The sequence below is a fragment of the Stenella coeruleoalba genome, assembly GCF_951394435.1.
Source record: "Stenella coeruleoalba genome assembly, chromosome: 16".
NCBI lineage: Eukaryota > Metazoa > Chordata > Mammalia > Artiodactyla > Delphinidae > Stenella > Stenella coeruleoalba.
Window position 1 is genome coordinate 26623334 of NC_137162.1, and position 26646 is coordinate 26649979.

The 26646-nt window shown below is 38.6% G+C and overlaps 1 protein-coding gene across 2 annotated transcripts; it reads left to right on the plus strand.

The window, feature by feature from the left end:
* Positions 1–26083, plus strand: OGA (O-GlcNAcase). Of its 2 annotated transcripts, none has more exons than XM_079899649.1 (16): positions 1–719; positions 4070–4121; positions 4575–4672; positions 6222–6352; positions 7947–8118; positions 9305–9403; positions 11110–11398; positions 13056–13207; positions 14048–14661; positions 15052–15226; positions 18612–18697; positions 19643–19747; positions 20443–20528; positions 20810–21002; positions 22221–22380; positions 23823–26083. In XM_079899649.1, exons 1-16 carry the CDS (start codon positions 521–523, stop codon positions 23957–23959), a joined length of 2748 nt encoding a protein of 915 aa, XP_079755775.1. In that variant the 5' UTR covers positions 1–520; the 3' UTR covers positions 23960–26083. The 2 variants fall into 2 exon arrangements, with proteins under 2 accessions (XP_079755775.1, XP_079755774.1); XM_079899648.1 differs by having other exon boundaries at positions 11110–11394; positions 13049–13207; positions 23823–26078.
* Positions 26084–26646: the final 563 nt, after the last annotated feature.

Genomic DNA, 26646 nt, shown 5'->3' on the forward strand with positions numbered 1-26646 from the left:
CCCTACCGAATGAAGCTCAATAGGCTGGCCCAAAAGAAGGCGGGGGAGTCGGGTTGAGGGGACCGGTCTGAGCCGGTCTCCGGCGCAGGCGCACTGCGGATAAACAGGAAGCGGGAGGTAGGGGCAGCTGCAGAGGAGATCCAGGAGCTTCGGGAGGAGGCAGCGGGAGTACGAGGATTATCGGAAGGGCAGCAGAAGCTAACTGAGAACGAGAAAAGGAGCCTTGGCCATCTGCCTCCAGGGAACGAGAGGTCGCAGCCTCGCTCTCTGCTTAGGCTTCCGGCTCCCCAGCTAAGGCTGAGGCTGCGGCTGACAAAGGGCTCGCGCTGGTGCCGCCGCCCTTCTCATCCGGGCATTAGGGTCCCTGCGGAGAGGGAGGGGGAAGGGCAGAGGGGGAGGGGAAAGAGCGGAGGGGCGCGCGCTTAAAGCCGAGGCCCTTTCTGGGGCTCTCCGGGCCGGCGGCCCTACGGACGGAGGCCGAGGAAGATCTGCAGAGGTGGCGGCGGCCGGGGGCAGGAGGATGGTGCAGAAGGAGAGCCAGGCGGCGCTGGAGGAGCGGGAGAGCGAGCTCAACTCCAACCCTGCCGCCTCCGCGGGCGCATCGTTGGAGCCGCAGGCAGCTCCAGCCCCTGGAGAAGACAACCCAGCCGGGGCCGGGGGAGCAGCGGTGGCCGGGGCGGCAGGAGGGGCTCGGAGGTTCCTCTGTGGCGTGGTGGAAGGTGAGCGTTGTGGCGCGGGCTGGGCAAGAGCGTCCTCACTCCCTCTCCACCCCAGTAGTAATACGTTCTTTCCTTTTTGCGGGGGCAGGGGGCTCTAAAAGGGGGTTATTCCCTTGGGTCTGAAATTTGACCCTGCTGAAATGAGGGAAGAGGCGAGAGGATGGGCAGGTCTTTTTTCGCGTTCTGAAACGGCGTCGAATTCCCTCCTGGCTATTAACAAGCCTGACCCCACCCGCCTCGGGCTTGGAGCCAGGCATGCTCCAATGGAAGCGGTGTAAGGAGCCTAGTCTTAGACTCTGAGTTTTACGTCTTTGTACCTTGGTATGTTGTTCTCTAGGGTGGTTTGTGTTCAAATGGAGAGAGGTGTGTAGTTTTGTTGTCCCCACCCTTTAGAAAAAAGACTACCCGTACAGGTGTGCTAGTTGTATTCCTGGAGTGAAGAGAAGCACTGTCGTCTTACAGTTTTACAAATTCCTTTTTGCTTAGAATTTTTGTTTGTTCTTGTGTTTTTTTGTTTGTACTTGTGTTTTTGTTTGTTTTTTTGCTGGCCAGTCCCGAACCCCCCACCCTTTGAAGATTGATTTGCAGCCTAGAAAATTGCCCTTTGCCAACCACTCTGCCTTGTCTCTGAGGGATGAAGCTTTGACTTTAATAGTATCTGAGATACGGAATTTTAGTGACTGCAGAAGAGGTGTAAAAGTTCCCTTCTCACTTCCTTCCCATTTCCATTTAAAAGGAATGATGGACTTTTTTGGTGGTTGGGGAAAATGACCAGAAGATTGTATCACAGTTCATGAATGTAATGAACAAATGTTCGGCTGTGCATTCTAAGCTAAGCATGAATCAGTTTCATTATTGCTCTTTCCTGGAGTACAGCATGTATTTGAACTTTCTGAAGTATTTTGGCTGACCCAGGGTTTCTTAGCTGTATACTTTATTAGTTCTCCCCTATATGTGGTGTGCATAGGAGTAACACTGTAGAAAATACTGGTCTTTATGGAAAAAACAGAAAGATGTGGAAAAGGAAAGAAGGATTTTCCTCTTGGTTGAGAGCTTTGGTACTCACGGAGTATTCATTTGAAAGATGGGTGGTGGTTATGCTATATTAGATAAAGTTTGATTGTAGGAGAGAACAGACTAATTGGCAGCTACCATAAGGAATGAAACGATTCAGCAAAGTTAACTGTCTTGCAGAATTTTCGGGAAAACAGAATGGAAAACTGCCTGTGTATTTGACTGGAGTCAGTGTTTATGAAAACATGATTGCTTTGTTTGATTTATCCATTGATGTATATATAGAGCTAGAATCTGTGCTTTGTTATGTAAGATCTTGGGGTGGAGGGTGGGAAAGGAGTGCTGGGGGATTAGAAATTTTAGAGCTAGACTAAAGTGAATCTAAGGAAACTTGCCTGTCCATTACACCTTCAGTAATTATGGAGAAAAGTTAGTTGTGGTTTAGATCAGTTGGTTTGTTTTTCAGAATAGTATTAAAAGGGAACTAGTTTACTTAGAATTGTCTTATCTGTCATTTTTTCTCCTTCCAATTCCCTAGTATGTTTTCTTGGTGACTGAGCACCTGATATTTTTTTGGTGTTTGTTTTGCTTTTCTTTCCCTCACAAACCTTTGTTGATTTTATTTATTTATTTATTTATTATTTTTGAGGTTAATTTGTGCTTTTATTTGCCAGTATAATTTAACTACAGTGGCCTGCAAACTTTTTTGATCTAAAAAGTACATTTTACATCACAATCCAACAAACGCACACACATATATAATATGTATACATATATAAAAGTGAAACAAAAGTTTTGCTAAAAACATCTACCCTGAGTGTTAATTCTTTTTTTTTTTTAAGACTTTTTTTTAAACCAAGTATGAACTGCACTGACACATCATAATCACCAAAGCCCCCAGTTCATTTTAGGTTCAGTTTAATGAAGTGAATAGTGTTGCACGTTCTATGGACAGAACTTTGTTGATTTTAACTCATGTGTAACAGCACTGCTTCCTCTTTGCGGTGGCAATTAACTAAAACCATGAACCTTACTCTGAAAGAGCAAAGTTAGGATTCCTGAAGATTAAAGTGTTAGTCACTTGAAAAAACAAATTTTTTTTCATGTTGAAGCAGCTCTAAAGGAAAGTTTAATGCCTACTACTTAAGAGAAAAATGATAATGCAGAGTGTTGTAGGAAAGCTATAAAGACTTGTGAAATTTACCTAATACTTTAAATCACCTGTAAGAGAGTAACCATTGAATTGTCCAGATTGAAAGTGCCACAGTTTCATGTATTAGTATGTAACGAATTTTTCTTTGGCCTGTCATTGTCTTTGTGGTGCAGAGTAACCATTCTATCTAGAGTGGAGCTTATTACTGTTCAGAAATTTTGGTTTTTGAGTTAGTTTCTGTGTGTGTGTGTGTATGTAAGGAACATTATGTGTTCAAAACACAATTTGAACCATTTTTATGATACTCCTGGGAGGTTGTCCTTATCTCTTGCAGATGATTAGACTGAGGCAGGTGGAAAATAAAGGTTAGGCAAGCTGTAAGGTGTGATTAGCACAAGCCACAGCTCAAAATACCAGTTTGGTGCTTATACCACTACTTAAGTCATCATTCTGCAGTTCTGTTTCTTGCAGTGTGCATTACTATTGCTTTGCCCCCATCTAGGATACTCTGGAGTGAGTCACGTTCTTGAATTTTCAGTTGTTCATATACATTTGCTCTGGAATTGAGATTGCTTGAGAGTTTCCTGTTTGGGCCAGTTCCAATGTTGAATTTGTTGAGTGTAGTTTAAGGCATTTTTTGGGTCCCTTTTATAATTTTGGGAACCAAAAAAAAAAAAAAAAGCCATCATAAAATTAGATGAATCAGATTCTTTTCTAATTCTGTCCCTGGTTTTTTCCCTACCTTACTTGTTTTCACCCCTTCCCCCTCTAAAAGTGGTTTAACTCCCCTTCTAGGTAGTAATTGTTATTATTAGCAGTTTGTGGTTACTTTGCTTCCCCTTTCCCCACTGTAAGATTGAGATAATCTTTTTAAAAGTTAGATTTAAATATATTTAGTCTTTTTTGGCAGTGAAAAGAGATGATGTTTAGTTATTTTTAGATGACTTTATCACATAAATAATGTGTTCATGGTAGAAAAATCAGAAAATTTACCTAAGCAAAAAGGGAATTAAAATCACTGTAAAATATCACCCCAAAATACCTTAATGTTTTACTAAACATCCTTCAGATCTTTGTATATTGTACATATTTTTTACAAAGTGGTATTGTATGTATTGTAACCTGCTTTTCTCAGTAGATAGTTTATCACATTCTTATAATTTCATTCTTACTTTGGATCTAGGATTTTATGGAAGACCATGGGTTATGGAGCAGAGAAAAGAACTCTTTAGAAGGTAATTTTTTTATTATGTGAAGGAGAGTCTTAATTAACATTTCCTTTTTTTTTTTTTTTTAACATTTCCTTTTGTTTGAGGAAATACACTGAATAGGCCAGGTGCAGTTTGATGATTTCTCAGTTGCAGAAGTTACTTTACCTTGGTCTTTTTCCTCTTCTTCACCTAAGGCGGTGGTTCTCAAACTTTCCTGGGAAAGCTGGATAGGTTTTGGGCTCATCTGTCTTACTCAGAACTGTTGTATTTTTATTTAAGACTGTTTATAATATGTTGACATTCCTTATAATATTTAATTTTTTACAACTCCACTGGATTACAAAAAAGTTAAAAGCTACTGCCCCAGAATATTAGCTTTTTAAGAGACGGAGCTGCTCCAAGAAAAGGAAAAAAAGTGAGATTTACAGGTTATACATGTTGCCTGTTTATATACATGTAATTTTTTCTCCTCTTAAGGCTCCAGAAATGGGAATTAAATACATATCTGTATGCTCCAAAAGATGACTACAAACATAGGATGTTTTGGCGAGAGATGTATTCAGTGGAGGAAGCTGGTAATCTTTTTCTTTTTAATCCATAAATTCTGAGTACATGAAGAAAACAGCTAAATTTTAAATGTAGTTGTACAAGAATTAAGTATTCCACTTTCACTTTGTAGGTAGTTTTCTTTTATATGGTTACTCTGTGTGTTAGTGCATATTGAAAGAGTAACTCTAACAATGTGTAGCCATGGTGTGATTTACAGGTATGCCAGTCTGACTTCACCTGTTCTGTGGTCACAAATTGTGCTTTTTAACTTCTGCCAGTGGACTAAACAGTGGGCCATTAGACAAAGAGGTGCTGAAGCAGGGCTAGGCCTAGGGCAAGGCAAGTGAGGGGCCTGCCGGCAGTGCAAATTTTAAAGGACTCCAAAAATCAGTAATCAAGTTAAATAATACTTTATTATCCATTTTTTAAACCAGAACTAATGCAAAAAATCCACGAACAAAATACCAAAATTTTAAATAAAGATAGGGTTAGTACTACTGATCCTTTTGCTTCAGGCTCAAGTATGGCTTGGTCTTGACCACTTGATTTCTGTTACTGGTCCTGTCTTTATTTAAAATGAAGAAGGGCCTCACCTTAGTCTGGGCCTATACTGAAGTGAAAAGCCATCCTGAACTATCCTTGTTACATGTGTTCTTATGTCGAGTTAGTTACATAAAGTTCATAAATAAGAGAAGTAAATTAGACAAGTGGTGCTTTTCTTTGGGGACTTGAGTGAATGGGGGAACATTTTCATACCTTGAATTAAATGGTAGCTAACAAGATATCTGGTTACAGAGCCCAGTCAAGGCACTGAAGGCAGAAAGTTTTCTTAAAATATGAAGAGCAATTAAAACTCGATCTAGTGTTGTTGTTTACTACTCTATATAACTTAAGTGTCTTCAACTTGATTATTTTCTTGTGATGCTGGTAATGAAATTTAATATGATCAAAATATAGTCAAATGACTATTTTGAGATACCACTGAAAGTTACTTAAAGATATATCCTGTGGTATGGAATAGTCAATTTACTTAGGAATTATGGAATTATGACATTATGGAATGTCAATTTACTTAGGAAAATTGTCTTTCACATTTTAGAGACTTAAAACTGTGATGAATATTTTTCTTGTAGTTACAAAGATGTCAAGATTGTTAAGGCCATCACTTAACCCGGGTTCTTAAGAACACATTTTTTCTTTTTTTCCAAATTATAAAGTTGCCATATGTAGATGTATTTATTTAGGAATTCCAGTTGTACAGAGACAGCAAAAACAAAAGCATACCTCTGAAATACTATAGGAAATAAAAATGTTTTGTATTCAGTAAGAGAATTGATGCTTAATTCAGTATTTTTGAGAAATGGCAATGCTTTTATTGAGTTCAGGGTGACGTTAAATCTCATCAGGTTTGTGCCATTACGTATTGTCACATTGGACCTGACAATTTTGTAGAACTTAAGGGACTTTTTTTTTTCCTTGACTCATTGAAAATTGGAGAAAATAACCTTCAGTTGGAAGGTGAAGCCTCTTTTAGTTTTTGTGGTGCTTTCTTAAATCATGGACTCTATTCTTTAGAGCAACTTATGACTCTCATCTCTGCTGCACGGGAATATGAGATAGAGTTCATCTATGCTATCTCACCTGGATTGGATATTACCTTTTCTAACCCCAAGGAAGTATCTACATTGAAACGCAAACTGGACCAGGTAATTTCCTTACTTTTTCATTATTTTTCCCTGAATCAGTACATGAAACTAAAAGTTTTCTGAGTTGCTTTTATGATGTAAAAAGGAAACCAAATTCATAGTACTTCTTTGTTTCCGTACAAATTTTTTTACTTTAACTTTTTTGATAAGAGGAATGTTTTCTAAAGTGAGTCAAAAGAGCTTTACTGGAGGTACCATTGCGTCTCAAACTTAAGTTTGCATAAGAACTGCCTTAAAACAGTGCTTAGAAGTGATGCTTAAAAGGGTTCTTATGGGCTCCATTCCCAGAGATTCTTAATATAGACTTGAGGTGGAGACTTACCTCAGATTCCAGGAAATTCTGAGTGGTCCAGAGTCACATTTCCAGAAACTCTGTTGGGTGCCTGACTGAATTTCTGAGTGAGGTTATAGAAATAGGGGTTCACTCAGTTATATGGACAAGAGATGTAATTCAGTTTGGACATGGTTGGCTAGTTTCCCAAAATGAGAAGAAAAACTAGGTAAACGTGTAAGCTGTTGGTGAACCTGATTGGAGTCTAAATTCTACTTAACATAAAAGCTGCACATGTTTTTTGGTAAAGTAAGTGTGCTGATTTTTAAAATATATATATGTTTCTTTTTTCTTTTTTTTTGGCCATGTGGTATGCGGGATCTTAGTTCCGTACCAGGGATCGAACCCACACCCCCTGCATTGGAAGTGCGGAGTCTTCACCACTGGACCGCTAGGGATGTCCCCTATATATGTTTCTTTAAGCAAAAGTTTATATTGGATTTCCCTGGCGGTCCAATGGTGACAACTCTGTGCTTCCAGTGCACGGGGTGCAGGTTCGATCCCTGGTCAGGGAACTAAGAAATCCCGCATGCCACGCAGTGTGGCCTTTAAAAAAAAAAAAAATATATATATATATATATTATTGGTGGCATTAAAATGGCTGGTAAAAAATTTAAAGTAGTTTGGGAGGTTCCTGGCGGTCCAGGGATTAGGACTTGGTGCTTTCATTGCTGGGGCCAGGTTCAGTCTCTTTTCGGGGAACTAAGATCCCACAAGCCGTGTGGTACGGCCAAAAAAAAAAAAAAATTTAAAGTAGTTAAATTTCTGTGAATAAGCTTTTAAAAGGTTATTTACCTATTTGATCATATTGTACTATGTTGGTCTTTCTGATTGATGGCCTAGATTTATGTGCAAATGTGCAAAGAAATTAATTAGCATCAGTGTATCTTGATTGGAACAGGTGACTTGGGTTTGTCATGTCTTAGAGTTTATTTATTGTTCACGGTTTTTTTTTTTTTTTCTGTTTGGTTTTCTATAGTTGGCAGTGAAGGAGGTAGAAGGATAAGCTGCATTATAGAAGCTTTGTTAGACATACTGGCATATTGCATTCAAACCCAAATGAAAAAATGGGTCCCAAAACTGTCTAGCTGTTTAACATAGAAAATATAAAGGCAGTGGCTTGGCATTGAACATTGTACTAAGGAAAATATTTGACTTTTAAGTATAACTATTAAGTATATACTTTAATATTTGAAATCCTGTGTTTTTTACTCTGTAAGATGAGCTGGTAAAGCATCTTATTTTTTTTTTTTCTTTTCCTAGGTTTCTCAGTTTGGATGCAGGTCATTTGCCTTGCTTTTTGATGATATTGACCATAATATGTGTGCAGCTGACAAAGAGGTATTCAGTTCTTTTGCCCATGCCCAGGTCTCCATCACAAATGAAATTTATCAGTACCTGGGAGAGCCAGAAACTTTCCTCTTCTGTCCCACAGGTATTGTATATAATAGCTTTATATTTAACTAGTCTTCTTGAAATATATAACTTTCAAAAGACCATGTATGGGCTTTATTGTGTTGTCCCCTCTCCCTTTGGTATATAAAGGTAGGAATTCTTTTTCTAGAAGATATTTCTGCACATCTTAAATTGGAGAGATTTTAGGAATTAATAAATGACAACTGAATAGGCAAAAGATTTTATGGTTTTTTTTGGTACTAGAAGTATATGAACATTACATGTTCAGGATTAGAGGAGGGGATAGTATTATAAAAATGAAAGCTAGAAAAAATCAAATTTACATTGCTTTTAACTTAGTCACTTCTCATATCCTCCTACTTGTTCCTTTTTTCTGCCCTTGCATATCTGTATCCCTTTTCATTCCTCCCACTCCCATCTGGGCTCTTAACTTCCAGTAGTCAGCATAGAAAGCTTAATAATTTTTTCTCCCTTTTTCTTTTTTTCCCCCTCTCATCTCTCCCTGGTTCCTTCCATTGAAAATGTTTTTTCTCTTTTTTTGCCTCTCAAAATTCAGCCTATAAGAAAACTTCCCTAGTTTTGACTTCTTGTTCAGGAAGAGTTAAAAAAGTTCTAAGAAATTTTAGACTGATTTATTTAACTGTGTATATGTCTGTCTTAAGAGTATTGTGAGCCATGAACCTTATCTCAGTGGTCTGATACTATGTGAATACTCAGTGTTTAATAAGATCATACTTGGTAATTACTTAATTCACTGCAAATTATAATCAATTGTAGTTGAGTACTAATAGCCAGGAGCCTAATATTGCATTCTTTCTATTATGATATTATGAATCCAGTCTATTTGGCCTCTTATTGTAACTGAGAAATGTAGGCAATTCAGAATTATGTAGAAAATGCTAAAAATTCTAATTATTTCTTTAGTAAACTTGTATTTCTGGTGACCATAGGACCATAAGGATTGATCTGTCCTAATACTAGAGGAAGAATATCAGATTTTATGATTTGATTCTTTTTTTTTTTTTAAGTTGAGTCATAAATGAACTACCCACTTGAGTTTACTTCTTTTGGGACGTAACATGGAGGCCTTTTATCATTTGGATGAAAATAATTTAGAATTGGTAGACATTTTTATCCCTATTCAAAAACTCATGACCATTTCACTCCTGACTGTTTTACTGATTAATTTTTCCCCCTACATTCAGAATATTGTGGCACTTTCTGTTATCCAAATGTGTCTCAGTCTCCTTACTTAAGGACTGTGGGTGAAAAGCTCCTACCTGGAATTGAGGTGTTGTGGACAGGTAAGTCTTAAAAGATTTAGACAGTAAAACTTTTAATTAACTAGGACCTTGGGAGTTGGTTGTTCTGGTTAATTGGATACTTTTATTTATTTTTAAAGTTTATTTTTATTTTTTATTTTTGGCTATGTTGGGTCTTGGTTGCTGCATGCGGGCTTTCTCTAATTGCGGCAAGGGGGGGGCTGCACTTTGTTGCAGTGTGCGGGCTTCTCACGGTGGTTTCTGTTGTTGCGGAGCACAGGCTCTAGGTGCGTGGGCTTCAGTAGTTGTGGCTCTCAGGCTCTAGAGCGCAGGCTCAGTAGTTGTGGCGCATGGGCTTAGTTGCTCTGTGGCATGTGGGATCTTCCCGGATCAGGGCTCAAACCTGCTTTGTCAGGTGAATTCTCAACCACTGCGCCACCAGGGAAGCCCCTAATTGGATACTTTTAAAAAGCTGAGCCTTGGGCTTCCCTGGTGGCGCAGTGGTTGAGAGTCCGCCTGCCGATGCAGGGGACACGGGTTCGTGCCCCAGTCCGGGAAGATCCCACATGCCGCGGAGCGGCTGGGCCCGTGAGCCATGGCCGCTGAGCCTGCGCATCCGGAGCCTGTGCTCCGCAACAGGAGAGGCCACAACAGTGAGAGGCCCACGTACCGCAAAAAAAAAAAAAAAAAAGACTCTCATACATGGTTCTTCAAAATATACTGCATATAATTATTTTCCTTTGTTATATTTCATAACAATTTTTCTTTTTAAAATAACACAGCAATATGTCCTTTTACTCAGCTTTATTCCCCTTGCCCTACATTTCCTCAGGTCAGATTCTCAGAAATAGAATTAGTGGTTAAAAGGTAGGAATATTTAAGGTTTGGGTAACTTTCTGCAAAGTGATACATCAGTAAGAAAGAAATTTCCATGTTAACCATTTTTTACCATTATAATATATCCTCAATTAGACAAAGTCTAATTAACCTAAACCCTGGGAGGATTTCTGCCCTTAATTCTTAGAATGAAAGCTAATACAGCTCATCGATTACTAACTGTCAATCCAGCATTACAGCTTTCATTTTATAAAATACAGCATTCTCCTAGTGCTGAGACCAATACCTGTTAGCCCAGATCCCTACAGATCTATTGTTTACCAGTAACTGATACTCAGACTCACTGAAAAATCCTCAAAGTTTTTTTTTTAACATCTGTATTGGAGTATAATTGCTTTACAATGGTGTGTTAGTTTCTGCTTTATAAAACCTCAAAGATATTTTTAATACTAAGTGAAGAATGTGTACTTTGTAAAAGAAAGAGAATTAAAACAAAATGTTCTGGTTAAGGCTCAGCTTTTTTTGTTGTTGTTTTTGTTTAAAAGATTAAAAAATCTTTTTGTTGTTTTTGTTTTAAAAAAATTTCCTCTGAGGATTTATTTATTTATTTAATTTATTAATTTATTAAAACATCTTTATTGGAGTATAATTGTTTTACAATGGTGTGTTAGTTTCTGCTTTATAACAAAGTGAATCAGCTATATGTATACATATATCCCCATATCTCTTCCCTCTCCCTCCCTCCCACCCTCCCTACCCACCCCTCTAGGTGGTCACAAAGCACCGAGGTGATCTCCCCTGTGCTATGCGGCTGCTTCCCGCTAGCTATCTATTTTACGTTTGGTAGTGTATATATGTCCATGCCACTGTCTTGTGTGAGAGTCTTAATAAATGGTGGTCATTATTTCTAGGTCCCAAAGTTGTTTCTAAAGAAATTCCAGTAGAGTCCATTGAAGAGGTTTCTAAGATTATTAAGAGAGCTCCAGTAATCTGGGATAACATTCATGCTAATGATTATGATCAGAAGAGACTATTTCTGGGCCCATACAAAGGAAGATCTACAGAACTGATCCCGCGGTTAAAAGGAGTCTTGACTAATCCAAATTGTGAATTTGAAGCCAACTATGTTGCTATCCACACCCTTGCCACCTGGTACAAGTCAAACATGAATGGAGTGAGGAAAGATGTAGTGATGAGTAAGTAGATGACTTAATTCTTGACTTTGGGAGGAGAGTTGGGATTAAGTAGAACCATTGGCAAGTATGCATTCTTTTGTCATCAAGATTTAAGAGGATTTTTTTAAGGTGTTGTTTAGTCCTGTGAATGAGTTGTATATGATAGAAAAAGGGCTGCTTGGACTGCCTTTGCACAAGTTACTTAATAACTTCTTGGCCTCAGTTCTTTGTTTTTAAAATGTGTCTTAGCCTTTCAAGTCTGAGTAACTAGACAAGGTAGTCTTTTAGTGTTCCTGTTATCCCTTGAATAATTCTGATTGAATTTGTGTTTTCAGGTGATTTTATTAAATGGTGTATTTTAGATGGCTAAATATTCTCTGAGTTACTTAATATATAATTTAAGTTCAGCTTACATTTATGAGACATTTTCTCATTTTAGACATTGGCTTACTGATTTTTATTTATGAAAAATTCCTAATTGAGTTCCAAGTAGGAGAATGCTGACTAGTTGTTTATTCACTAACATTTAAACACCTATATATCAGACACTAAGGTTGCAAAGACTAAAATAGTCCCTACTTTGAAAGAATTTAGTCTGGTGTTAGATAAAGCAGATAGGCAACTGTACTATAGAATGATAAGTGCTGAGATAATTATCTACAGAGTGCTAGGGGGAACACAGGAGGCAGTGATAACTTCTGCTAAGCAAAAGTGCTGGTAAATGATTTCATAGAGGAGGAGTTACTTACACTGGGTCGAAGTATGAGTAAAGTCTGCAGGGCATTAAAGGGTTGGTGGGCTAGAGATGAAAATACTAGACTCTGAAAATTTCAAGTTACCTGAATTTTGGCCCATTGCGGGGTATTGAAATGTCACATTATGGTGCTTAGTGGTATGTAGTTGAAAGTTGTGTTCTGTTTCTCAGTTCTGTACCCCTACTTCCAGTTCTGTTTATTGAATTAATGCTTCCCTTCAAGACTCAGTCATTGTCACCCCCTCTCCCCAGTAAAAAACACAGAGTTAGGGATATAATCTCAGTCCTCTCTGTATACATGGCTGTTAGTATCTACCTCTTTTAAGGCAGAGCATGAAGCATGTTAACGACTAGTGGACATTAGCCAGACTGGCCTGTGTGCAGGGGAATAAGAAGGAAAGCTAAGAATAGTGGGATTTGAATACCAAGCCAAAGAGAGTTCAGACTTAATTTTTTCTACCGCTATCCTGGTTCTTTTATATGCTTATTATCTGTGCTCATATGTGGGCTCTCTATCAATTTTCTCTTCTCCCCTCAATGCATTTATTAATGTGCCCATTATTTTTTCATAATTATTTGCCTTTTTAAGTTATAAACCCCTGAAGGGTAGGGAATCTTCTTTATGGGAAGTATAGTGCCTTTAACCTTGCATTCCCAATAATTGATAATAAGTGGACATTTATGACTGCCTTGTCCAGTGATTCTAAAGTTAATGTTTAATATTTCAATTGGAATTTTACATTTAGCAATGCATTTAGATGACTATTCTGGGTGAAGTGGTTCAGTGAAGGGTCTTGGTTGTGTTTGCATATTATGCTTAAGGTTTGTTCTTGTTCCAGTTCTTTGCTTCTCTGGGTTTACTGTAACAATTAGTGTTTTGTAATGAAAACTGTTTTTGTGCTCTTTCTCTCTTTTTTGCAGCTGATAGTGAAGACAGTACTGTGTCGATCCAGATAAAGTTAGAAAATGAAGGCAGTGATGAAGATATAGAAACTGATGTACTCTATAGTCCACAGATGGCTCTAAAGTTAGCTTTAACAGAATGGTTGCAGGAGTTTGGCGTACCTCATCAGTACAGCAGTGAGTTTGGCCTTTCTTTGTAAGGGGGTTGGATCACATTGTTTGCGACATAAAGTAAAGGACATTTGTAATGTGTCTTCTTATAGGCCTGCCAAGCAAAATGAAATTTAGGAATCTAGAGGATAAGGTTTTTTTAATTTTACTTTTGGTCTTAAATAGCTTTTATTTTGATGGAATGCTAATTTGTTTTTTAATATATATATATATAAATTTATTTTATTTATTTATTTTTGGCTGTGTTGGGTTTCTGTTGCTGCGCGTGGGCTTCCTCTAGTTGTGGTGAGCGGGGGCTACTCTTCGTTGCAGTGCGCGGGCTTCTCATTGCGGTGGCTTCTCTTGTTGCGGAGCACGGGCTCTAGGCGCGTGGGCTTCAGTAGTTGTGGCACGCGGGCTCAGTAGTTGTGGCTCACGGGCTCTAGAGCGCAGGCTCAGTAGTTGTGGCGCACGGGCTTTAGCTGCTCCGCAGCATGTGGGATCTTCCCGGACCAGGGATCGGACCCGTGTCCCCTGCATTGGCAGGCAGATTCTCAACCACTGCGCCATTAGGGAAGCCTGCTAATTTGTTTTTAAAATATCTTTTTTTGAAGTAGTTTTTAAATACAGAGCTTCAAAAGAGAAGAAAGTAATAGGTGTTGGCATGTTTATGATCTGTGTTTCCCCTCCTCTCTTCCCTTCCCCACCTCCCAGTGGTTTAGAGAAATTGTACTTTCTTGGGGCTCAAATTATTTGGAATCTCAAATTGAGGCTCTTAGTTAGAGATATGGTAAGAAGAAAACATTTCTCTAGATCTAATTTGTTCTGTTTCTAATTCTGATTATCTCTGGCAATTTGTTTTTATAGGTAGGCAAGTTGCACACAGTGGGGCTAAAGCAAATGTAGTAGATGGGACTCCTCTAGTTGCAGCACCCTCTTTAAATGCCACAACTGTAGTTACAACCGTTTACCAGGAGCCCATTATGAGCCAGGGAGCAGCCTTGAGTGGTGAGCCTACAGCTCTGACCAAGGAAGAAGAAAAGAAACAGCCAGATGAGGAACCCATGGACATGGTAGTGGAAAAACAGGAAGAGACAGACCACAAGAATGACAATCAAATACTAACTGAAATTGTTGAAGCTAAAATGGCAGAGGAATTGAAACCAATGGACACTGATAAAGAGAGCATAGCTGAATCAAAATCTCCAGAGATGTCTATGCAGGAAGATTGCATTAGTGATATTGCCCCGATGCAGACTGATGAACAGACAAACAAGGAGCAGTTTGTGCCTGGTCCAAATGAGAAGCCTTTGTACACTGCAGAACCAGTAACTCTGGAGGATTTGCAGTTACTTGCTGACCTATTCTACCTTCCTTATGAGCATGGACCCAAAGGAGCACAGATGTTACGGGAGTTCCAGTGGCTTCGAGCAAATAGCAGTGTTGTCAGTGTCAATTGTAAAGGAAAAGACTCTGAAAAAGTGAGTATGCTTAATTTACCTGTTTCTCTGGCCTGGATGGTCCCCATGCTGTTGATACAGGGGAGGTCTTAAATGAGAATTGACCACATCTTAGAATGTGTTCTGTAAAGTAGGTACGGACTCTGCTGAATCTGATATATACAGTTTCTTAGTTTGACCTTATAGTAGCTAAGAATGAAGGAAAGTCAAAATTGATTATATTAGGAATATTTGTCAGTTTGGGGAGACAAACTTTTATTGTTTGTCTTTAAAAGTTTAAGCCCATTGATTCTTTAATGTTTAGTATAAATTTGCAGGTACCTGATAACATAAACAGCTTAGTTTATAAACTGTGTTTTAGATTGTTGTTAAACTTTCAATTTTTTGAGTGTTTTTATTGATCCTCAATAGATTGAAGAATGGCGGTCGCGGGCAGCCAAGTTTGAAGAGATGTGCGGACTAGTGATGGGCATGTTCACTCGGCTCTCCAATTGTGCCAACAGGACAATCCTTTATGACATGTACTCCTATGTTTGGGATATCAAGAGTATAATGTCTATGGTGAAGTCTTTTGTACAGTGGTTAGGTAGGTATTCCAGGAGTAATCTCTTCTCCTCAGATACATTGTCCCTTAAAAAAAAAAAGACATTATCCCACAGGGAGAAAAACATATAGGGAGTTTAAATTCTTTGCCTAGATTTCAAAGGTGTACCCATTGTTACAGACTTGAGGTGCAAGCCTCAGTAAATATACCGAGCACGTTGATTTTTCTCCCTTGGGCTAATTCAGCATAAATATCTTGAAAATGTGTTAGAAAGTACTGACTTTAACTTGCTCTGACTGAATGCTTCCTGGATGGAACCATGTATACCACTTTTATCTGATTTGGAGATGAGACACTATGAATTGTGACTCTGTAAGCTCTCTGCTGCTTGCTGTGTCTTGATGACATCAATGCTGTGTTTAACAGAACAATTGCCGAAATGACCTAAGGGGGCCTGGAAAGAGGAAGCCATCCTCCCAGCCCTGTGCGCATGCGAGCTTTAGTGGTAGGCTATTCTGGTGCTACTTGGTATTATTTCACAGAGCTTTTTCTTTATGTCTCTACCAAGTAATTGGTTTTAGCAGGGGATAAAAATTGCAATGCCCTGAAAACTCTGCTTCATTAAATGGGCTTCTCTTTGGAAAACAGTGATTTTTTTTTTTTTTTTTTTTTTTAATTTTCAAACTTGGTAAAAAGCACCAGCATGGCCAAGTTTCTCCAGGGATCTCATTTCATTTCCAGGTTTTCAATCCAGCTATAAGGAATATCTAATGGACTTATGCATAGCACACAGCAGGCAGCAAGGCTAACTGACATGTCATAGTTTTCATAGTAGTCACAAATACTATGATGGGTTACATACTCTTGGCTGTGAAATAGAAGTGTGAAACACGGTGAGCTTAGAGTAACTCAGGAGTAGTAGCAAAGAGATTTCTCACTTTCTGCATATATATTTTTGGACTCTTAAATATAAAAAGAAATTTTTCCTGTGATACAACTAATTAGCAGCTAAAAATAGAGTCTCTCATTGTTAATTTGAAAGTAGAGGGAATTCCCTGACTGTCCAGTGGTTAGGATTCCACGCTTCCATTGCAGGGGGCATGGGCTCGATCTCTAGTCCGGGCACTACCCGCAAGCCATGAGGCACGGCCAAAAATAAAAAATGAATAAATGAATTGGGGAAAAAGAAAATAGAGAATTTTGGGTTCCTGTATATGTAGCACAACAGGTAAAAGAGAATTTTGACCTCCTCCTGTTAAAAGGCTCCAAGATACCTCTTCTCTATGATACACGTCTGCCCTTAGGCTTAGGAAAAACCTCTGTATTGATTGTTGGATGATGGCATTTGCCTTCCAGGCTTTTGGCCAAGAGGATAAAATTAACCCTTATAGGGATTGAAGTTCTTAAGTTTCGAACCTGTAATCCGGATTATTAAGTTTGAGAAAGTGTTGCTTAAAACATTTGATACTCAGCTTTTAATTCAAGAATTACTAAAGATTCTTGATTATATACAGTATTGCTGCTTTTTCCTCTCAGGCTTTACCTCTGTACTGTGCAGTTATGGGGGCAGCTTTCCCAGATTGTATATAGCTGTTGTACAGTCTCAAGGTCAGAGCATCTTAGAAGCTTTAAATAATCATCTAGGCATCCACATAGCTTTACAACAGCTCACGACAAAGAGAGTATTTTCATGGTTCTACAGTAATTTCAGGGAGTTACTGATTAGTACCCTTTCTTTTCCTCTAGTCTCCAGTCCAGCTGGCATTCAGTCCTTTAAAGAATGTGGCTATGCAGTACTTTTGATTACTAACGACTTCTATTATCTTCTTCCCCATTGTGTACAGATGGGAGAATCCTCAGCACAAGTTCTACTACTATTGGATGGACAGCGGCAGATGTTCACAGCGCGTCATGATTAATTAGTTTAACTTAAAAGGTTCTGTGAGGTAGCTCAGGTAGATTTAAGGGCAGTAGGCATGAACTGAAGTCACGTTTGCGCAGCGACTGAGGCATTAACCATGTTTTCATTTATACAGCTCTTCGTACATGCAGCTTTTTATTGTAATAGTTGGAAGTGCTAGTTATGTTGTAGTCTCAAAGTGGGGGGTAGGGGAAATTGGCTCATCTTAAAGTTTGAGACGTGTAGTTTTTTCCTGCAGTGTAAGTTTACACTGAGCTATGGAATGGGGCAGGTTCTCTTCATAACCTAAATTTTGACCCCCTATTTCATATTTATTTTACAAATATTACATTATATATATATATTTTTAAGTACCCCTACCCCTGAAAAATGACAACCCTGGATATAATCTCTTAATGGGCCTGAATTGTCAACAAAAAAATTGGTTTGCTTTGGGACTGTCTGACTAGCACACTGTGTATTGTACTGATGAGACTGTTAACTTGAACAGGAGGTAGAATGCTGTCTTCAATTGGAAAAGAACTATATTGCGCTGCTTTATCTTGTCAGAAGACTAGGCAGGTGATTTTGATTTGGCCTCCAAATTATCTTTTAATTATCTTATTAGCTTCCTTTATTGCCTATGGAAGGCAATTATAATTTGCTTTTAATTATCTCTTATTATTAGCTTCCTTTATTGCCTGTGGAGTTGGTTAAGTGGTGACCTTAAATGCTGACTTTTGGGCCTCAAAGCTTGCCACTCCATGTGTGAGCTAAGTGCACTGCAAAGATGATAGTGGTTGATCAGAGGAGCCAGATACTGTCATACTTTCAAGGAAAGTACGTTTTAGCTGTGGACAAATTAGGAGCATCAATTGGCTCTCCTTAGTTCTCAGAATCTGTCAGACTGATACTGTTACTAGCCAAGTCTGAATTTGGATTGTCCTTGTCAGAAAAAAAAGAAAAAGTACTCATTGTGTTTCATTGTCAACTTACTGAATAATTTCTTTTACTTATTCTGCTGACCTTAGTTTTCTGACAAGATTAACCCCTTTTTCCCCCTTTTTCCCTTCCCTGTACCCTTCCTCAAAATGTAAAATGTGACTTCAGACAAGTTTAATTCCTTCATGGGCTGTGATAATAAAATGTCTCATCAATCTCACTTCACTTAACTTTAAAGTTACTGTAATTTTGCTACAGAGCAAGCAGCTGCCTTGATTTTTACAGCTGTACCTAGGGAATATATAAGTGTGACCCAGACAAACTTGACACTTTTTCCTTCCAATAATTTAAGAAAGGGTAGAACTCTTTCACTAGAAGAATGATTATTCATTGATCAGAGGAAGGAACATCAGTATTGAAATTCCATTACAAATTAAAAAAAATTATTATCACAGCCTTGTCCTGAAACCCTGGATTATTGTTAGAGAGCTGTTTCCACAAAGTGTTTGTTAGTTTGTTGGACGTTTGAGACCCCAGGAAATCCCCTTTCTCGTAACGTTCTCCGCTTGGATCTGATCTCAACAGGGTGTCGTAGTCATTCTTCAGCACAGTTCTTAATTGGAGACCAAGAACCCTGGGCCTTTAGAGGTGGTCTAGCAGGAGAGTTCCAGGTATCAATATGAATTCACAACTGAATTGACGTTTTCTTTGTCTTATGAGAAACCTTATGTTGCGCATCAGATGGCTGGAAGGATTGGTCTGCCGAAGGCTTTCTAGTCCCAAATTCAATTAGTTACATAGCTGGATTTTAAATCAAATTTTCCTCCTCTTTCGCAGTAATTTCTGAAGGAGATGCTGCCAATTCCCCCCCGCGCCTGCGAAGCGCAGCGGCTCTAGGTATACACTTCACATTGTTTCTTTGCAGGTCGCACAGCATTTTAATCTGCGCCCGCAATGCACAATGCGCGCATGCTTGTCTGCCAGTGGAAACTCCATGAGCAAAAAGGATGAATGATTATGCAAATGAACAGTGAAAGGGCTTTTGGATATTTTCCCAATTATTTTATAAGTAATACTTGAAAGAACAGTCCAGGAATGAAAATTTGAACAAAATATGAAGTTTATTTGGTTTCGGAATTTGTTCATGGACTTTCAGGTGCTCTACTTTTCTCCCCCCAACAGGTGCTCTGCTGCGCACAGCAAACTGAAGCGCATTGCTTTGGGGATAAAGCGTCTCCTGGACAGATAACCCTCTTCAGACCAAACCTCTCCTCCTGACAGTCTGTTCTGCCATCTTTTAGTGAGAGATGGTCTATATAAGATTGGTTTAAAAGATAGATTTGTCATAATTGGAATAGAATTTTTTTTTTACTGTATATTTAAATCCCCAGTAGTATGTCACTAAAGCTATGTAACTCAGTTTGGGTAATTTCTATTCAGAAGCACTCCCCTCCCCCAGCAAAGAGGTGTTTTTATTAGTAAAGCATAGCACACCCCTCTTCTTTAGGTCTGCCTGCAGTAGCCAGTTAATGTTAAGTTGGTAATCTGCAGTGCACACTCATTAAAAGTAAATATCTTCCCAACACTGATCATCTCCCTTTTTTTTCTTCCCACAGCGTTTGCTGCCAATTGATGGGGCAAATGACCTCTTTTTTCAACCACCCCCACTGACTCCGACCTCCAAAGTTTATACTATCAGACCATACTTTCCTAAAGATGAGGTAATCATCTACCTGTCAACTTGGTGTATGGTTATGGTGAACACTTAATCCTTTCCTTTGAACTCCCTGGTTAAAAGAATCAGTTTTGTGTCTTAAAACTTTAGATGGAGAAAGTTTAACTAAAACATTGAACATGGGATGTTTAAAGAAGAGCTGAAGGAGTTTAGACTCAACATCTCGTGTCAGTTCTTTAAAAAAAACAAAAAACAGATGAAATGTATTCACAGTTGGAATTACTGAACGATGTCTGAATGATCAGTTGTTCTCAGCTGATTCTCTCCTATATATTTTCTGCAGTTTTCAGTTGTGAAGTGCTTACAGGCTGCTTGATAATCAGCTATAGAAATAAAAAGCATGCCTGCTTAAAGACAATAACATGTTTTAAACATTTGGGATGTATAGAAAACTGAGAGAGACTCAGCCTCATAGTTTGCTGGATTTTGAATCTACTACTTACTGTCTAAAACTATCCCCTGCAAAGCAATTCTCACTGTTTACTATAACCATGCTGTTTTCTACTAGCTTTACAAATATGACTCAATAAATCTCTATTTAACAAAGCAGAGGTGATATTTATGACAAGCCAAACGTTTTGTTACTCCCTCTTCTAGAAGTCCATTCTGACTTATGAGTCATATTGTTAAATTCTGTTGCCATTTTTCTTGATGTGTTGCTTAACTAGATTATATTTTCAGGCTTCCGTGTACAAGATTTGCAGAGAAATGTATGACGATGGAGTCGGTTTACCTTTTCAAAGTCAGCCTGACCTTATTGGAGACAAGTATGTGATGAAGTATTCTGATTTGTTGGATTTGGGAGTAGACATTTCATAGCCAGGTTTATCAGGTTGAGGGGAGGTGCTGACTGGAAATAGAGTTTTTTAGAAGTCCTACTTTAGTTGTAATAAAATCTGAGCATTAATATGTGTATATTTTCAGTTTGTATTTACATCGAATGTAGTTTCCACGCATTGTCATTCGAGTATATTGGGCGTTACATCACTGAATTCTAATGTTTTGTGTTAGTAACTTAACTCACTCTGGTCTCTTTTCTTGTGAGCAGGTTAGTAGGAGGGCTGCTTTCCCTCAGCCTGGATTACTGTTTTGTCCTAGAAGATGAAGATGGCATATGTGGTTATGCCCTGGGCACTGTAGATGTGACCCCCTTCATTAAAAAATGTAAAATTTCCTGGATTCCCTTCATGCAGGAGAAGTATACCAAACCAAATGGTGACAAAGAACTCTCTGAGGCTGAGGTAATACACAGATTTAGAATTATACAATGGTAGTTTTTTAGAAAATAAAATACTTATTAAAAAAGCAAGCAGATATATCTTAAAATCCCAGTGCTTACTAAATTTCTTACAGAGAAGAATCCTTAGGGCTTATTCTTATTAGCATGGTATTTTCCACTGTTCTCTACGGTTTTTGATTTGGAAGCGTTGTTGTAATACTTTCTCAAGTAAAAGCACAACATAGACAATTAAAGAACCTTCTTTCTCCCTCCCTTTCTGTTTTGAAGCACCAAACTTAAGGATGTTATGGTCTCTTCTTTGGGTACTCAGGGCAAGTTTAGGTAATTAAAAATCTCTCATTTGTGTGCTAATGAAGCTAACTTACTTTCTCAATAATGCATTTCTCATGGTAATTAAAAACTAATAGGAATGAACTTTAAAAATAGTTTCTTCTTGAGGATAATTTTTATTTTCAATGAATACTTTTAGAGAATATACTTGGACTCGTATTTGTGACATTGTCTCTATGTAATAGGAGGCTGGGTTGGAGTAGGCTCCCTTACTTGGGATTTCATCGACATGACTGCAGCATGCTAGTGATTGAGCTGTTGATGTGTTGCTTTTCCATATGTGACAGTTCTCAGCATAGGAACCTATGAAGAAAAACCAGTGTGTCTCTTATAAACCTTTTTGTAAAAATTGTGGTAAAGCATACATAACATAAAATTTACTGTTTTAACCATATTTTTTTAGTGCACAGTTCAGTAGTGTTAAAAACATTCACATTTTTGTGCAATACAAACTTTTAAAAAATTGTTTTATTTTGAATTATTTATTTTTTACTTAGAATAATTTTAGATGTACAGAAGTTACAAAGATAATACAGAGTTCCAGTATACCCTTCACCCATTTTCTACATTTGTCCTAAGTCTGAGAAACCAACTTTGGTACATTGCTATAAACTCCTCACCTTACTTACCAGTTTTTCCACTAATGTCCTTTATCTGTTCCAGGATCCAATCCAGTATACCACATTACATTTAAACAAACTTTTAAAAAAATAAAAACGCTTCAGCTAGAATTATAAGCTAATTAATTCTGCATGTGGTAATTTTATAATTACCAGAAGAGTTATTGAATATTGCTTTCCTTTTCCTGTTACTGAGTTCTGTAGTTGGGATATATGGATTCATAATGAGTAGCTACTGAAAGTCAAGAGATTCTTCCTAAATTTTACAGAAAATTATGTTGAGTTTCCATGAAGAGCAGGAAGTGTTGCCAGAAACTTTCCTTGCCAACTTCCCTTCTCTGATAAAGATGGATATTCACAAAAAAGTAACTGATCCAAGTGTAGCCAAAAGCATGATGGCTTGCCTCCTGTCTTCACTGAAGGCTAATGGTGAGTACATATTTGTAGAGTTGCTGGTATTTGGGTTATGTGGGGACAGGACTCTATTTTAGGATAAAAAGAAAGAAGTGAATTTACATTCCCTTCTCCACCATTTATGGTTTTGCTTCTGAATTATTAGTGCTGCAAGAATTGGATGTGTATTAATCATTGAAAAATACTGCTCTTTTACACTATGAATGCTTATTTTTGAGCCCCAATTAAATGAGAAGTGTACGTTTATTTTGCTAGGAAACTTATAAAAAATGATAGTTGAAAATTAAACGAACCTCGGGAAGACTTCATTTAGGAATGCAGAGTTGCTGATGTTTTTTGAGTTTGTTACTTAAACCTTCAAAAATACTTTGCTGTACCTTAGTGGTATGAAAACTTTTTCTGTAAAGGGCCAGATATTGAGTATTCTAGGCTTTAAAAAGGCAACATACAGTGTTCCATTGCATGTTTTTTGTTTGTTTGTTTTGCGGTACGTGGGCCTCTCACTGTTGTGGCCTCTCCCGTTGCGGAGCACAGGCTCCGGACGCACAGGCTCAGTGGCCATGGCTCACGGGCCTAGCCGCTCCGCGGCATGTGGGATCTTCCCGGACCGGGGCACGAACCCGTGTCCCCTGCATCGGCAGGCAGACTCTCAACCACTGCGCCACCAGGGAAGCCTTGCATGTTCTTTTTTTAAACAACCTTTTAAAGTTGTAAAAAAAACAAAAACAACTTTTTAGCCTTTGGCAATACAAAAATGGGCAGCTTGTTGAGCACTAATTAGAGGGTTCTTGATGTGTGAGGATGCACTTTTGTTGCATCTTTATATCATTTGATTCAGTGGTGTCCCCTTTGTGGGATAATTTAAACAGCTCTGTTCGATGAAAGTATAATTCTCACTGTTGTGCTTGGAACTGAATCATGCAGGTGTATGAGGCATGTCTTTAACATATAAAACACATTCTGGTTGTATTGGCTTGCGGCATAGGCTGGAATAGTCTCTGCCCTGTGGGTCCCTCAAAGATACTTTACATAAATATATTATAACATTCAACAGAGGTATCCTTTGCCTTGAGGTTTCTTACAACCTCTGTGCCAAAAGATTTTCTTTCTGGGGAAGAGTGTTACCATGCAAAAAAAAAATTTTTGAAGTATATTTGACAATTAAGAATTGTATATATTTAAGGTGTACAATTTGATGACTTGAAATACATTGTGAAATAATCACCATATTAAAGCTAGTTAACATATCCATCACTTTAAGGTAGTTATCACTGCAGTATTGATGAATATAAGTATTGACTTTTGATATAAATTTTAAAAAGTATGAAATTTAGAGGCTGGTATAGATAAGCCAGTACTATGATATTTTTGAAATATATTAGAGATTAATTACAATTCATATTCATAATTCTACGAATTAAGTGACATTTATATTTTGATTTTTTTTTCCCCCCTAGGCTCTCGAGGGGCTTTCTGTGAAGTGAGACCTGATGATAAAAGAATTTTGGAATTTTACAGCAAGTTAGGCTGTTTTGAAATTGCAAAAATGGAAGGATTTCCAAAGGATGTGGTTATACTTGGTCGGAGCCTGTGACGTTTGTTGGCACTATGAACTGTTGGGAAGTCTCTTCACTTCACCTGGTGGGTGGTGGTTGGGGTCTTCATACAGCTCAGCCTCTGGAGCGGCAACAGATCGGCTAATTCAGATTGGAAACAAAGAGGACTATGTAAAACTCACTCATCATGCTTAGAGACTACTCGCTGGTTGGAAAAAGATAGTATTGCTGTAAATCCTGTATGAAAGATGTGGGCCTCCTTATTGGGTCTTGTGTTAGGTGCTGAGACCTCTTACGTGGGCTTATAGGGAGGGGGTCTTCAATAAATGTAGTCAGCACTGTTTTCTGCATCCAGTGTGGTTGCATTTCTTACCTAAGAGTAATCAAAATCATTTGTCATCCTCCTTGGCTTATTAAATGAAATGTACCTCATTCTTTGGGGACATGGCAAAGATGAGAAAGATTTGGTTTCAGAGGCTTCAGGGTGGAGAGTCTGAGTGGGATGGTTATGGCATAGTTTAAGCTGAATAAATGATTTCAATTTGGGCGGTTTTTCTGCTTTTTGTAAAGCCTTGGCCAGTTGTCTCGTGACCATTATTGGTTCAGGCATATTGTGCTTTGTAGGGACAAATGTGCAGTTGTTTGTGGCAAAAGCCTAAAAGTGACAAACTTGTAAATTATTTTGTATATAAACTAAACTAGCTGTAACCTGACTATCCTTTGTGTTTACTGTTTTTGTAATTTTCCTTTTGAAAATGAAAGGGTGTGATTCAAGGTGGCACTTTGAATATGTAAATCAGTGGAAAGTGTATTTTCTTTACTTTTGTCTTTGTTTTTTTAGAAGTTTTATTATTTTCGAAGTGCCTCCCACCTAGGGCTAGGCCATGACCACTTTGGGTACCAGAGTCTAACTTCATGGGACTCAGTCTGTTGCAAAGTGCCGTCACTTCTGGAAATTAACCTCAATTCAGGTCAGCATGTGAAATGTTAGTTTTGACTTCTGGCAAGTAGGGTTCAGGGACTGATTGATCCCATTTGCGCACAGGTCAGTTGTCCTTTAATTTCAAGACCTGTTACTACTGGTTTTATTAAATCAGAGTCTTTAGTTCTTGCATGTTTATATCAAATTTAAAAGAATGAGCACACTTTAACCAATGACTTACGGTTACCCTTTTCTCTTTCCTTTAACCACAGGTTCTGAAAGCTTTCAAGTATTTTAATTTAGATTTGGTGTGTTTAAGGGTTCTGAGCATGAGGCTAGCAGGTAATCTCTGCAGGATTCATTTTTTTAATCATGGCTGGCTGGCTTCTCCATAGATGGTTAACAGTATTTTGTTATCTTGCTTCCCTGCAGTTTTGTATCAGCAGTTTAACTTTGAGCTGAGAGCGGGGAGGGTCAAGGAGAAGGAAATTTAAAACATATTTTCTTTCATAGATTTCCATCAGTGTGGGCTTTGAAAAGAGAGTCTTGTAAAGCATTGTACTTAGTGACTTTCAACCAAAGCCTGTGAGTGTGAATGGGTGAGATGAACAAAGGAGGCCTCTTCACATTCAGGGTTAGAAACCTGCAATTGATAGCAGGATATGTAAGGTATGTTGGACGAGGGGAACCAAGTTTGCGTTTTCAAGGGCTGAGATGAAGGGAAGATCGCTACAAGATACTGTTTAAAACGGCTTAATGTCATTTGGTTTTTAAGTACATTTTGTACACTAGTGGACAGTTCTAGCATTTTATCTGGAGGATTCATTCCATGGTCGTCATCCTGTGGAATCAGGATTTTTAGCAAGTTTGCTGCAGCTTTATCTTGGCTTTTAATAAGTTTGGCTGGTGTTCTGGTCACAGAGCTAACTATGAAACATGTCCACGCCGCTAGGATTGTTCAGTGCTATGCTATCTATCTTCTGTTGTTACGACTATTTATTACGGTTGGGTGGTATTCCATTGATTGTTTAGATCACAGCTCAGTTCCTGTAGAAAACGAACTGTAAAACCATCTGAAGACCATACAAGAGGCAAAATAAAACTTGAAGTGAATGTGTGTGGTCGTGTACTGTGTAAACCTCCTTCCTGTTTCTGCCTCTTACCTTTTCTCCTGCCCTTGCATTCCCGAGCAAGTGTTCCTCCTTTCCACAGCTGTTCCAAGTTAGGGACTGGATCTTGAAGGCAGTTCTCTCCCACTTCCATCTCCACTAAAAGATTGCTTTCCATATTTTCTTCAAGGCAAAACAAAAGACTGGCTTTGGCTAAGCCACCCTCTTGCCACAATTATAACCTGGGGGTAAATTAGGGCAGCTAGTTTGAGTGAGTTCCTGCCACCTAATAGAATAAGGAACACAGTTGCCTGTTCATTTGGTCAGAAGGTGAAAGTTGGGGGCGTAGCCCAAATTATGAGGCGGGAGTCTAAGAAAGATGTTCCTGGACTAGCCAGCCTCTGTCAGGATAAGCAATTAGTCCCACGCTTGAGCTAACGTCCTGTGCTAGCAAGCACCAGCATCCAGCCAGCATCTGAAGTTCAGTGAAGATACGCCACCATCTGGATAGTGAGCTGAAGGGTTGTTAAGAGCAGGGAGTACATCCAGGAGAGGATGGAGTGGTGGGGATACAAAGTACCCGGAGCTGAAAGTCTTCCTTCAGGCTCCTCGGTTCCCTTGAAGGGAAGGCAAATCTGAGCGTATTCGCTTTTATAGGAAAAACGCTGCACTGTATCTCGCCTTTGCTGGGGGA